Here is a 12,599-nt window from a genome sequence, read left to right on the forward strand (position 1 = left end):
AGATAACTAATGATCAAAACAAACAAGAAAGGTACAGGTTCAATCAATGTTGATCAGTGAGCAGACCTTGCCTTCCATGAGGAAGGGCTCAGGCCCAAAACATCAACAATATATCTTTGTCTTTTATGGACGCTGAAAGAGCAGTCAAGTTTCTCCAGCATTTTGGTGTGTTTTTACTTTGGCTATAACAGCAGCAAGATTGGTCTTGAGACCCTTGACTAAGAATGACATGCTCTGTGTCCGATGCTCTCTGCTTGAGATGGGAACATCAAACAGAATCTTTAGGTTCACTTGGGATGTTCTGAACCTTCCAACACCCAATGTCCAAGTTAACTTACTGAGTGCCAATGTAGACAACTCATAAGAATGGAATAGCAAACCTTAACCATATCTTGGTGAGTGTTTGGCCCTACTGCAACAGGTGGTTGACATCAATACTGCTCTTGGATATTTACCCAGTTATTTATTACTCACGGGCCAAGTACTGCAAAAAGAATTGACCTGAACATGCTTGAATTTTACAGTTCTATTTCACTCGGGATAGACCACCCTTGGAATATTGTGTTCTATTCTGGTCACCTCATTACAAGAAGGACGTGGAAGCTATGGTGAAGATGCAGAGGAGATTTACCAGGATGTGTCTTATGAGGCAAAGTTGACAGAGCTAGGACTTTTCTCGTTGGACCAAAGGAGGATGAGAGGTGACTTAATAGAGGTCAACGAGATTATGAGAGGCATAGATAGGGTGGACAGCCAACATCGTTTTCCCAGGGCAAGACTATCAAACACCAGAGGACATCTCTACGAGGTGAGGGGAGGAAACCTTCGAGGAATGTCAGGGGTAACATTTTTATTACACAGAGTAGTGGAATGCATTGCCAGGATGGTGGTAGAGGCTGGTGCAATAGGGACTTTTAAAAGACTCCTAGACAGGTACATGGATACAATAAAAATAGAGGGTTATGCATATAAGGCAGGGAAGGTTTAGTAGGTTTATATAGGCTGACAATATCGTGGGCCAAAGGGCCTGAACTGTAACTTGCTGAATTCCCCAAAAGACTGTAACTTGCAAAGTGAAACAAGGGCTCAGGCTTGAAATGTTGGTTATACAGGGTGAGATACCTTAAGGGCAGAGCTACAAGCAAGACGTCTGATTCAAGTTGTAGTCAGCAAAAGCTGCTTTAATCAGTTTTACAGGCAACTTTTGTCATTTTCGGTTTGGCCGTCAATACGAAGTCTGCTGACTTCATCCCCGAAATGAAGGGAGTCCAGCACCCCCGGAATGCGTGGTCATCCAGAATCATGGGATGATTCGAGCATGAAGTTCCACCCCTTGGCTGCCACTACAGTACCCAACCCCCCAGAATCATCACCCAACTCAATAGTTTGAGTCTTGAGTTGATTTGTTTGGGTGGGGGGGGTAACCAGGCAACGCGGAGGTGGAAACGGCATTGGCTCGGCTGTGTCCACATGGGTGATTTTGACTCAGTCCCTGGTATAAAGTTCATGTTTGCCCCCAAGGTCCAAGAGCAGGGAGGATCCATTGTTTTTTAGCACTTTATATGGACCGATGTAGCTGTGTCGGGCAGCAGACAAACAAAGTCCACGGAGTCGAGATCCACCAGTAAATGTGTGAGTGCTGAACCGTGTTTTGTGACTGGAATTGGAACCAACACCCCTTGTCGCTGAAGCTCATCTGATGCTGTGGGGTCAGTACTGGCAGGTGACGGTGGAATGTTGGCTGGCATCAACAGGGGCGTGCCATAAACCAACTGAGCATGAAGTCCTGTTGCTGCTACACAGGGTGTATATCTTTGCCTGCTATGGACACTGCGGGATCTGCTGAGTTTCTCAAGCAATTTTGTGTATTTACTGTATTGACTTGTAAAGTACTATTTTTTAGGCGTCAGTTGTGTTTCAGTGGACAGCTATAACTTTGGACCAGCTAGCTGATCTGCATACATCTTTGCACAGATAGCTTCAGATTAAAAGCAAAGAGAGAAAGGCAGAGAGATGGAGAGATGTTTTTAAAGTGTGCACAAGCATTAAGTAGTTATTTTTGAAGTGCTGTGATAGTTATTAAAATTATATAGTTCTTTTTGTGAGATTTTGCAAACAGAAGAGATTGACTGAGAGGAATATTGACCAGAACACCAAGAGGAATTGTCCACAAGTGCTGGCAGCTCCTTCGCTAGTTCTGACAGAAAATCTCCTTTTCATGTCTCATCTGGAGTTCAGATGCAGTCTTTTTCAAGGAAGTCTTGCCCTTTCTCTATTTGCCTCCATTGTATTTTCCACACTGTTTTCCAGCTATGTCCAATAAATAAATCTTGTGTTCTACTCCCCCATGTTTAGAAAAGATGGAAAAAGCAAAAGAGCCAATGTCGACGATCAAGATGAATGTGCATCTCACCCTGCAGCCAAACTCTGTCAATTCCCTGGCACTTGGCACAAGGGGACTGTTTACAGCTGGAAATGTATGTGGTTTATAATGCTCCCAAATTGGTCACGTGTGTCATCTCCAAACTGCAAAGGACATTTGACCTTAAGAGCATAAGAAATAAAAGAAAGTGTCAGCCCTCTGGCTCACCGAGGCTGCTCAGCAGTTCAATACAATCAATAATTCAATAATCTATGGAAACACTTTCCTCTTTCTTGATCTCTGTCTCCATCTCTGAAAACAAACTTTCTACAAACCCACTAACTCCCACTATTACCTTGACTCCACCTCTTCAGACCCTGTTCCCTGTAAGGATTCTATTCCTTTCTCTTAGTTTCTCTGTCTCCATTGCATCTGCTCCCAGGATGAGGTCCTTCATTCCAGATCATCTGAGATGTCCTTCTTCAAAAAAAAAATGGCTTCACCTCTATTGCTATTAGGTCGGCCCTTGCCCTCATCTTCTCTGTTTCGCATGCATTTTTTTGATTCGCTCTGCTCCTAGATGTAGCGGGGACTGGAGTTCCCCACCCTGATGGCCTCTGCATCCAACATACAATCCTTTGCAATTTCCATAACCTACACTATGATCCTGCTGCTGGGCACGCCTTCCTTTCTTTCCCCTTTCTTCACCTTCTGCGATTCCATTAATCACACCCTTGGCACCTACCCCTGTGACTGCAGGAAATGTCACACTTGCGTCCACACTTCCTCCCTTGCTGCCATTTGGGCCTCCAACAGTCCTTTCAGGTGAAGCAATACTTCATTTGTGAGTCTGCAGGGGTCGTCTGCTGCATCTGATGCTTCTGTTATGGCTTTCGCTGCACTGAAGAAACAACACAGGTTGGGAGATCATTTAAGTGAGATCCTTTGCTCTGTCTGCAGCAATGGCAGGATCTCCCAGTGGCTAACCATTTCAATTCCACACAATAGTTCTGCGCTGAATGCCTGTCTATGGCACTATCAAGCTGGGGCTGCTCGCAGGTTGGAGGAGCAACACCTAATATTCTTCTGGGCACTCTACATCCAGATGGCATTAACATCGATTTTTCTGGTTTCCATAGGGTCACTCTCCTATCTCCCTCACTTCCCCATCCCTCTAGCCCCTTTCACACTAGCAATTGATCCCAAAATTTACTGCCAATCGGCCTTTAAAGTGTCTAGTGTGAAAGCAAAATCAGCTCAATGCTTGCGATAGATGACATCATCTCACGCTGGTGATTGACAGCTTTGACCCCTAGTATAATCCCCTGCATCTGCCATCATGCAAGTGTAAAATGGGAAATTTCATTGTGGGATTGAAATGACCCAAGTTTTTGCCCAAGTGCAGGAACCTGAAGGAAGAAAAGATTAAAATGAAGGTATAAACTTTGCTGTGGGGAAGTCATAACGGGGTAGCAATAGTGGACAATTTTTAAACAGCGTTGGCAGGTTGGTAACGCTATAGTGCACAATCTATAAAGGCTGTGAGGAAAAAGCAATGACGGACCTGACTTCCAAAATGCCATTTGACTGAGAAACCCCTCAATGAAAGCTCCATGCATGCAGCCATGCATACAGCTCTTACTCTGCCGCATGGAATTCTAGGAGGGCAGGTCTCCCATCGCTTTTTCCCACGGTATTTATAAATTATATGCAATCGTGCTACAAACTTTCCCATGCTAGTTAGGAGTGATCAAGTGTGAAAAGCCAAACCCCCATTCCTATTCAGGGTTACTGAACGACCAATTTAGTAGGACGCAAGTGTGAAGGGGCTTCTGTCTCCTTTTCTCCAGTTCTCCACCGCTTCCCTCTCCATTCACAGAGCTACACCCCTCCCCTTTATCGCTTCTCAGCTTTTTTTCTCTTGTGCCCACCCACCCAGATCTACTTCTTGCCTGTCAGCCTGTAACCCTACCCCTGCCCCTCCTCCTACGTTTTATTCAGACACCTCCCTGCTTTTTGCTCACATATTGCTGAAGGGTTCGGGCCTAAAACGTTAGTTTACATCTTTATCTTTGTTACATAAAGAATGATGTGTGACCTGTTGTGTTTCTCCAGCATTTATGTGTAAACTACACTTGGAGTGTCTGCAAACTTTCTTGTTTAACTCAATAAAATCATGGTTGATCTGTGTCTTAAATACATATAAAGAGGCAGCCTCTGTTACCTCAGATTCACTCCTCTCCTGAAGAAGCACTCCTCCTTATCTGTCCTAAATCTACTTCCCTCAATCTTGAGGCTCTGTCTCTTAGTTCTCGTCTCACCTATCAGTAGAAACAACCTTCCTGCTTCTATCTTATCTTTTCCTTTCACAATTTCTTATGTCTCAACAAGATTTTCCATTATCCTTTTAAGCTTCAATGAGTATAGTCACATGGTACTTCATCTCCTCTCATTAGATAACTATTTCCAAAGAATCTTGAAGATCTTCATAATCTGGTATCTTTTGGGATCTTTCGGCCCATGAGCCTGTGTTGCTCAATTACATTCAATTGACCTACAACCTGTATATATTTTGAATGATGGGAGAAAACTGGAGCCCCTGGGGAAAACCCACACAGACACGGGGAAAGCATACAAACTCCTTATAGCATGGGATTCAAACCCTGGTCTCGATCGCTGCTACTGTAACAGTGTTAGGCTAACCATGCTGCCCTCTGTATAATAGCATTTGTTTATTGAAGAAGTATTTCAAATTATTTATTTATGGTGTGAAAACCATAAACGGATATTGTAACTGGTATTTATAACATGTTGGTTGTTTAATTTTCAGTTGCAAAAGGTCACGTGAACAAAGAGTTTGAGGTGTGCTGCTTTTGAACCACTAGCTTAGTATCAGAGGTACTATCAGGGTTGGTCAGTTGGTGTTTGTGTCTAACTACGTGTGATGTGGTGCTTTTTTTCAGGATGGAAAACTCTACTGCATCAAAGTGAAACCCCAAACACTGGAGGTGGAGGAATGCTGGTCTACGAATACACCAATTCGGAATATTACATTTTCACCTGATTACAAATCACTACTCATTGCTACAGAGGAGGTAGAGAATGCATATCTTCTGGGTTCCCTGATTATATGTTGTCTGAGCACAGGATGGCGCTCACAAGCCATTAAGGAATCTGGACTACAACTGGAACTCAATGTAGACTCATACAGCACAGGTCAGGGCCTTCAGCCCAACTAATCCATGCTGACCAAGTTAATATTCAGCACTATTCTCATTTTCCTGTATTTGGACCATATCCTAAACCCTTCCTATCCATATATCTGCCCAAATGTCTTTAGACTGTCAACATTGTACCTGCTTCTCTAGCTTCCTCTTGCAGCTCATATCAGATACGAACCACCCTCTGAGTGAAAAAAGTTTGTTTCTCTGAAATCTCTCACCTTGAAACTATGTCCTCTAGTTCTAAAATCATTTACCCTGGGAAAATTATTGAGAACATTCATTTTATCCATGCCCCTCATGATTTTGTACACTTCTGCAAGGTCACTTCTCCTTTGCTCCTGAGAATAAAGACCCAGCCTCCTCCTATAATCAAGCCCTCCAGTCCCAGCAGCATACTTGTGAATTTCCTCTCCACACCTGTCCATCTTCATGACATCCTTCCTATAGTAGGGTGACCGGAACTACACACAATGCTCCAAATGTGGTCCCACCAACGCCTTGTACAGCCGTTTGATGAGGTTCCAACTTTTATACTTGATACTCTGCCCAATGAAGGCACGTGTCCCTCACACTTTCTTCACCACTGTCCACCTGAGTCTTCACTTTCAGGGAACTGTGCACCTGTACCCACATGTCTCCCTGGTCTGTTGCTTGCTTCCTGTTTAGCTCAAGAACATGAGCTTCCCAGTTTTCTATATGTACCTCACCCATGTGATAGATGTACTTCAGGTTTAATTCCCTATCCTTTATAACTTGAAGCCATTCTATGTCTTCCCTCCCTCCCTTCCTCGTACTTCCCAGAACCTCATCTACTAAACGAGATAAAATCCCATGGTACTACTAGGTTGGCTGGTCCCTAACCCCTAAATGTTGAGCTTTCTGAAAAGAAAGCCAAATCTTTGTCTCCCTATAGCACAGCAAATTATTTTATTTTATGATAGCTCCTGGGAAGTGCTTCAGGATGTTTTGCCTTCCTGAGGGAACAAAACCAGTTTGTTGGCTGAAGATGTGGGTGGCTGCTTTCTGCATTGTTGTAGTGGTGTTCAGTCATTTCATATACTTGGTGAATGTACAAGGTGAAATGAGAGTTGTGGACTTTTTCTACAGGGTTCTGTATATATCTATGACCCATCACAGCAAAATGACGGGAATACAGTCTTGAACGTACACAGTGGGGACTTTGTGTCCGCAAATTTTCTGGGGATCGGGACACAGTACTGTGTGGTAAGAAGAAAGACTAATACTTCTTGGTTCCTCAAGTCTCTTAGAATTAGATTTTGTTCTGATTTATTTTCCTACAGGAATGGAATGTCAGCTCTGAAACCAACATTTTCCCCTGGCACTATGTGCCTTTGCTCAGTGCCAGACGCTCTGATCTCCAAGGCATTGGTTATGATTCAAGGCACACTCCAGAGACTAAAAGCTGATAGAGCAACTGGGGGAGTTTCACAGTCAAAATATTTTCATTTGGAGGCCCCATCTGTCTTCCTGACTGTAAATGAAAGATTTACAACCAGCATTAAATTCTCCCTGATTCCTGGCCAATATTTATCTCCCCACCAACTTCATTACAACAGATTGTTGGTAAATAAACAGTTACAGATACTTAAAGAGAGACTTTATAATTCTGATCAACAATATTTTCCAATGTGAGATTAAGACTCTAAGAATAACTAAGAGAATTAAGAATGGTATCAGACTTAAAGAAAAACATGCAATGTTAAGATTAATGATAGTAATGAGCAGGACAGACAAAGGAAAGGCAATGGATGTAATTTACTTGGAGTTTCAGAAGGCCTTTGACAAGGTGTGGCACATGAGACTACTAAATGAAATAAGAGCCCATGGTACTATGAGAAGAGATTTTCTGACTGGCTGCAGGATTTCCACTGGGGTCGGTATTGGGCCCACTACTTTTCACGCTGAATGTAAATGATTTGGATGATAGATTAATGGCTTTGTGGCTAGATTTGCGGATGATATGAAAATAGGTGGAGAGGTGGGTAGTATTGAGGAGGTAGGGAGTGTGCAGAAGGACTTGGATGAGTTGGGAGAATGGGCAAAGAAGTAGCAGATGGAATACAGCATAGGGAAGTGTATGGTCATGCACTTTGGTAGAAGGAATACATAAGTAGACTATTTTCTAAATAGGGAGAGAATTCTGAAAGTGGACCTGGGAGTCCCAGGATTCCCTAAAAGTTAACTTTCAAGTTGAATCAATAAGAAGGAAGACAAATGCAATATTAGCATTCATTTTGAGGGGACTAGAATATAAATACAATGATATAATGCTGTGGTTTTACAAGGCATTGGTCGGACCACATTTGAAGTATTGTGAGCAGTCTTGGGCCCCATGTCTAAAGAAAAATGTATTGGTAAGGGTCCAGAGAAGGTTTACGAGAATGATTCCAGGGATGAGAGGTTACAAGGAGCATTTGATGGCTCTGAGTCTGTACTCACTTGAGTTTAGAAAGATGGGGGCGGGGTGGGGGGGGGGGTGGGGGAGGGAATCTTACTGGAAACCTACTGAATATTGAAAGGGTTGGATAGAGTGGACATGCAGAAGATGTTTCTAGCTTTGGGAGAGTCCAGGGTTAGAGGGCACAGCCTCAAAATAAAAGGGTATTCCTTTAGAATGGAGATGAGAAATTTCCTTTGTTGAATCTATGGAATTCATTGCCACAGATAACTGTGGAGGCCAAGTTATTGGGTAGATTTAAAGCAGATAGGTTCTTAATTAGTCAGGGTGTCAAAATTCATGAGGAGAAGGTGAGAAAATAGGGTTGAAAGGAATATTATCTCAGCCATGGTTTGAATGATAGAACACACTTGATGGGCTGACTTGACTAATTCTGCTCCAAAGTCTCATGGTCTAAAGATAAGCCAGAAGAATAGAAACATTTTAGAAACCAGGAAAGGATTACAAAAAATGTATAGATTATAGCATTAACTGGGAAGAAATCTAAAAACAATAAGTGCTTCTACAGTAGATAAAGTTAAGGTAAATGTTTATCCTGAGAAGTTAATAATGGGAAAAGGCAGAGAATTTGAACAAATATTTTGTTTTCAAGCTAGGTCATTGGGACTAACAGTAATGGTTGGCACAGACTAGAAGGGCTGAATGGCCTATTTCTTGTGCTGTAGCATTCTATGATATTGTAACAATATTAATATATGGGGAGAATTTATAAGATTTAGAGTAGGTCACATACATACACATTTTAAAACCGATTTTATTTGAAAGATTTGAAGATCTATGGAGAACTTAGCACCTTCCCACGAGTAGGTGTTAATTGAACTGACTTCATAAAATGAATGACTATTGTTTGGAATTGGAGACACTATGGCTAGTGGAAGCTCTTCAAGGGTTTTGCCAAAGTGTACAAAAAGGTCAATCCTGGATTGTTTACCTAAGATAACAACTTGAGAAGAAAGAACTGTTGTTTGCTGGAGAATGTGGGGGTTTTGCAAGACATGAGTCACATGCTCTCTTTGTAGTTTCAGTTGGAGAGACAGAGAGAAGAGAAGCCCTCTCAGCTGGTGTGTGTGTGACACAGTGCAATCCAGGAAGAACTGACGAAAAGTTCCAAAAGCAGTGGATGGGAAGGGGCATGGCAAGATGGCGTAGAGTCTAGACATGTAATCTCGACCCCTCTGGCCAGACTTTTAAGAACCCGTTTTTAACTCTTTGTTTTCAGGTTTAAATTTTTTAAAACTTAGTTTAAAGTATCAAGGAATTGTTATGGCTATTAATGGTAAAAAGATTAAACCTCAAGTACAGAAGAAACTACATTTCCAGAGAGTTGAAGATTTAGAGCCTAAACAGTCTACTACAACTTCAGATTTGCTTTCTTTCAAGCCTAAACCACAGAGATTGCCTGTGGGAGCTGAAAAAATGACTACTACTCACCAGGAGAAGGACATCGCTGGAATTACCCATTCTCAGGAGGAAGGTGTGTGTGCCCCCGATGTGGATCCTGATTCTGGCAGCCTGCCAACTTTAACGGAGGGGGCACGCAAGAAGACGACTCCATTGCTTGAAATACCCCAGGATATACTCCAATCTGAATATTTTGGTCTTTTTTGTGAGTTTTTGAAGCAACAACGGGTTGCGGGGGGAGAACAGCGTCGGCCCCCTGAGGAAGTCGGGGTGTCGTCGCTGGGAGTCCAGACCCGCAGTAAAACTGTTAAACTGCCTGTTGTTGAGATGCAGCAGGAGCTGCAGTTACCTGGTTCTGCCACTACGCAAGAGAAAGCAGGGCTGAGCTTTTCTGAATTACAATGTAAACAGCTAAGCCTTATCATTCAGCCTATGCTGAATGAAATGTCTCAGAGGCTCAGTTTGGAACTGGATACAGTTAAAATACGTGTGGAAGCATCTTGTGAGGATTTTAAACAATTTCAGTCTGCTTTTTTGAAATGTCAACAACAAGTGGCTTCTAATACTGAAAAAGTGTTGGAGGTGGAAGAATCCATTAAAGAATTGCGAGAACGTGAGAGGGAGTTAGAGAGGAAAGTAGATTATTTGGAGAATCAAAGTAGAAGGAATAATGTGAAGATCGTTGGTTTGCCAGAAGGTATGGAAGAACAAGATCCTCTTTGTTTTTTTACCGAATGGATTCCACAAATACTGGGGCAGGAATTTTTCTCTGGAGGTCTGGTATTGGAAAGAGCTCATAGAGCCTTAAGAAGAAGACCTCTGCCTGGTCAACCACCGAGACCCGTGATAATTCAATGTTTGAATTATTTGGACAGAGAAACGATACTTTGTTTAGCAGTGCAAAAAGCGAGACAACGACAAGCTCCGTTAATGATTCAGAATAGTAGAGTTTTTTTCTATTCTGATTTGATCGGCGTCGATTTAATCCAGTTAAAGAAGTTTTGTGGCGTAAAGGTTATAAGTCTACTTTTTGCTATCCGGCAGTGTTGAAGGTGTTTTGTGGAGACTTTCAATCTCGGTTTTTTGAGAATGAGTGTGAAGCAATGAGTTTTGCTGACTCGTTGCCAGATGTAAGAGGACAAAGACGTAGCCCACCATTGTCTCCTAAAGAAAAATCTGGTTGTTCTGGAAATGGAAGAAACGGCAGAAATGGGAGAAATGGGAATGGAAAGAGTCCGTTTCCTTGAAATGGGGTCGCCGAGTCTGGAATTTCTTGGATGAATAGAAGAACTTTTTTATTTTTATTTTCTTTTTATGTCATTATGATATCTTGTTGTTATTCTTTGTTTGGCTGGGGAGGGATAAATTTGCTCTATGTTCTACTAGTCATCAGCTACTGGTGGGTGATCCACACCCAACTTTTGTTTAGGGATTACTACCTTTCGGTAGTTTTTTTGGGTTTTTTTTTTTCTTTTTATCTTTTTTTTAATTTTCATTTTATTTAGACTTTAATTGTGGTTTCTTTTTCTCTTATTGGAGGGCCTATTTACGTGACCTGAGTCTTTATATATTGATATTATTAGTTTTTAGAAATATTAGTGGAAATGTCAAAGTTGAAGTTTGCTACTTTTAATGTTCGGGGTTTAAATAGTCAGATTAAGCGTAAGCGTATTTTTATCAAGTTCGATCTTTGGTAAAACGTGTTCGGTAGAGATATGATTTTACCTGAAATGGTTAAATTTGAGACTTTTGGCATAATGAGATGAAATATTGTTTAATAATGGAAAAAATTACATATGTTTCACAGATAACTATAGTTTTTTTTATTAATAGGTGGTTGTTATATTCAGAATATTTACATTTTGATTTATATTGACTAGATTTTAATATGTATGCTTTACTTTTCTTTATTCTTTTCTTTTTTCTTTATGTCTCTCCTTAGGAGAGTTGGCTGAAAGAGGGGGGGTTTCTTTCCTTTTTTTTTCTTTTTTTAAAAAATATATATAAAATATAACATTCATGCTTTGTTTATTGTTATATATGTTACTTATTATTTGTATTTTGAACGAATAAATAAAATTTTCAAAATAGCAGTGGATGGCTGGAAGTGCTATCTGTCTGATGTTTCTCTTGGAATAAGAGGAATAGAAGGAGCTCTGTCATAACCTGAAAAACCCTGATGGGGCAAGTTTAATCAGTGAGACATTGAGGTGACTAATGGTGGTACCTCAGTTGTGCAAGTCCTGGAGCAACAAATGTCTCTCTCTGCAAACCCTACAAGAACCTTCCTAAGCGGTAAACATTTACCTTTCAAGTACCAAAGCCTGGTCAACTTTATACATGTTAAATTCTGTGCACAGTATATTTCCTGCATCCAGAGAACTTGGAAGAAGGAGAAGTGAGATTGAACTGTGAACCAAAGAACTTTTCTTAAATCCACACACACACATTTAATACATGTGCACATAGAATTAGAAGGTGGTAATTTGGATTAGTATAGAGTATAGTTAAGTATAAGAATAGAGGTAAGTTAAAGTTTTATTCTATTTTCATGTTTAAAGTTGATTAAAAATAACTTTTGTTTTAAAAACCACTTGTCTTGGTGAATGTCTATTGCTGCTGGGTTTTGGGGTCCTTTGGGCTCGTAACAATATAAGCTAATAAAAACCTCAATAATAGTAGAGAATCGAGGTAAAAGAGGGAGGAAGGAACTTTAAATGATCACAAGTTAGATGCAGGCTCAAATTTTCACATTTAAGAAAGTTTTGGACAGGTAATAGGATGGAAGGGATGTGGACTGGGTGCAGGTCAGTGGGGCTAGGCAGAATAATAGTTTGGCACAGACTAGAAGGGCCAAAGGGCCTGTTTTCTGTGCTGTAATGTTCTATGTAGAGTAAAAACTCCCTCTAAAAGAGGGAAAATTTGTGAGTACAGATCTATCAAACAGTCCCAGAGTTGAGATGGCTTGATTTAGTTAGATAAGGAATAGCCACAAAAAAAAGGAATTGGATACAGGGAGAAGCACTGTCCCGTCACACCTTCTAGAACAAGGAGAGCACAGTTCAGATTTAAGAAAATGTTCCCTCTTCCCAGCCCCATCATGCGTTAAATCAGGGACAGTTTAGATACAGTG

The 12,599-nt window shown here is 41.2% G+C and overlaps 1 protein-coding gene across 6 annotated transcripts in view; it reads left to right on the plus strand.

Annotated features, from left to right (window-relative positions):
- The window catches only part of cfap43 (cilia and flagella associated protein 43), a 97,262-nt gene that overhangs the window by 17,707 nt on the left and 66,956 nt on the right, over positions 1 to 12,599 (plus strand). For 5 of the 6 annotated variants that reach the window (XM_069900400.1, XM_069900402.1, XM_069900404.1 and 2 more), the window contains exons 7-9: positions 2,356 to 2,477; positions 5,326 to 5,457; positions 6,694 to 6,810. In XM_069900400.1, coding sequence (XP_069756501.1) covers positions 2,356 to 2,477; positions 5,326 to 5,457; positions 6,694 to 6,810 — 371 coding nt within the window. Of the gene's footprint in view, positions 1 to 721; positions 809 to 2,355; positions 2,478 to 5,325; positions 5,458 to 6,693; positions 6,811 to 12,599 lie in introns of those variants that run through there. The other variant, XM_069900405.1, reaches the window with a different exon arrangement.

The sequence above is a fragment of the Narcine bancroftii genome, chromosome 10, assembly GCF_036971445.1.
Source record: "Narcine bancroftii isolate sNarBan1 chromosome 10, sNarBan1.hap1, whole genome shotgun sequence".
NCBI lineage: Eukaryota > Metazoa > Chordata > Chondrichthyes > Torpediniformes > Narcinidae > Narcine > Narcine bancroftii.